The 1007-nt window shown below is 42.9% G+C and overlaps 1 protein-coding gene across 1 annotated transcript in view; it reads left to right on the top strand.

Annotated features, from left to right (window-relative positions):
- The first annotated feature begins 654 nt into the window (after positions 1–654).
- LOC101859820 overlaps positions 655–1007 on the top strand; it is a 3430-nt gene continuing 3077 nt past the window's right edge. The window contains exon 1 of the mRNA XM_005109730.1: positions 655–882. Within this exon, the coding sequence (XP_005109787.1) occupies positions 655–882 (228 nt within the window). The remainder of the gene's footprint in view (positions 883–1007) is intronic.

Below are 1007 nucleotides of genomic sequence, written 5' to 3'. Positions count from 1 at the left end.
GAAAAACAAACAAACAAACAAGACATAAAGCAAACAACAACAACAACAACAACAACAACATCAGCAGCAGCAACAACAACAACAACAGCAACAACAACAACTGCAACAACAAGAAGCAAAAGATAAGCACAACATTAACGAAACAAGTATGTAACGTGTCCTCCTCTCCATACGCATTCTTCTTTCGTGAACTCCACAATTGGTCGCTTTTATGGACAAGCAGGCTAACCCAGATTTCGGGGGTTTCCAGAAATTTTGACCTACACATAGAGTGGGTATTGCCCTACCTATAGGAGAAGTTTGGTTTCATTGGTGTGAATATTTCTTTGTTTATAGAGAAAATTCTCATTGTCTTCTAATCGAACTGAACAAGGGGCTAAAACTTTACCTTCGATTTTCTCAAAACAGCATTTTTCGGGATAGCCCCCTGGTGCTTCAAAGCGACCAAATTATCTCCTCAGAGTGGGTGGTTGGCGGGTGCTCTGGTGTGGTTTGCTTCTTCTTTCCTATGAAACATCTATCGTCCTATCTCCCCTTCTTCTTTTTGCGTTTGCTACTCTCTTGTAACGCACCTAATCTTCTGACGCTCAAATGACTTTATACAGTTGTGAGCGCCGTAAAACCTCTACTAAAACAATCTCCCCAGAGTCGTGGATGGTGACCTATATAACCCTGGAGAGGGCTGTCCACATCGTGTTCCCTTTCAAAGGGACAGAATTCTGCAAGCCTTCCCTGGGCAAGCTGGCCATGCCAGTCTGTGTGATTGGCCCTTTCGTTGTGATGAGTTACCTGCCCGTGGTCACCCGCTTCGTGCCGGGTGTGGGCTGTGCCACAAGAGCCTACCCAGAGATGTACTATCACTTCGTCACTGCTACAGCCGGGGTCAGTGGGCTTTATCATCATCATCATCATCATCATCATCATCATCATCATCATCATTATCATCATCATCATCATCATCATCATTATTATTACTATTATTATTACTATTATTGTTATTATTATTG

This window comes from Aplysia californica, unplaced genomic scaffold, assembly GCF_000002075.1.
Source record: "Aplysia californica isolate F4 #8 unplaced genomic scaffold, AplCal3.0 scaffold00809, whole genome shotgun sequence".
Taxonomy (NCBI): Eukaryota; Metazoa; Mollusca; class Gastropoda; order Aplysiida; family Aplysiidae; genus Aplysia; species Aplysia californica.
The sequence above is the reverse complement of the archived record's forward strand: the minus strand, read 5'-3'. Positions and strand labels throughout refer to the sequence as shown.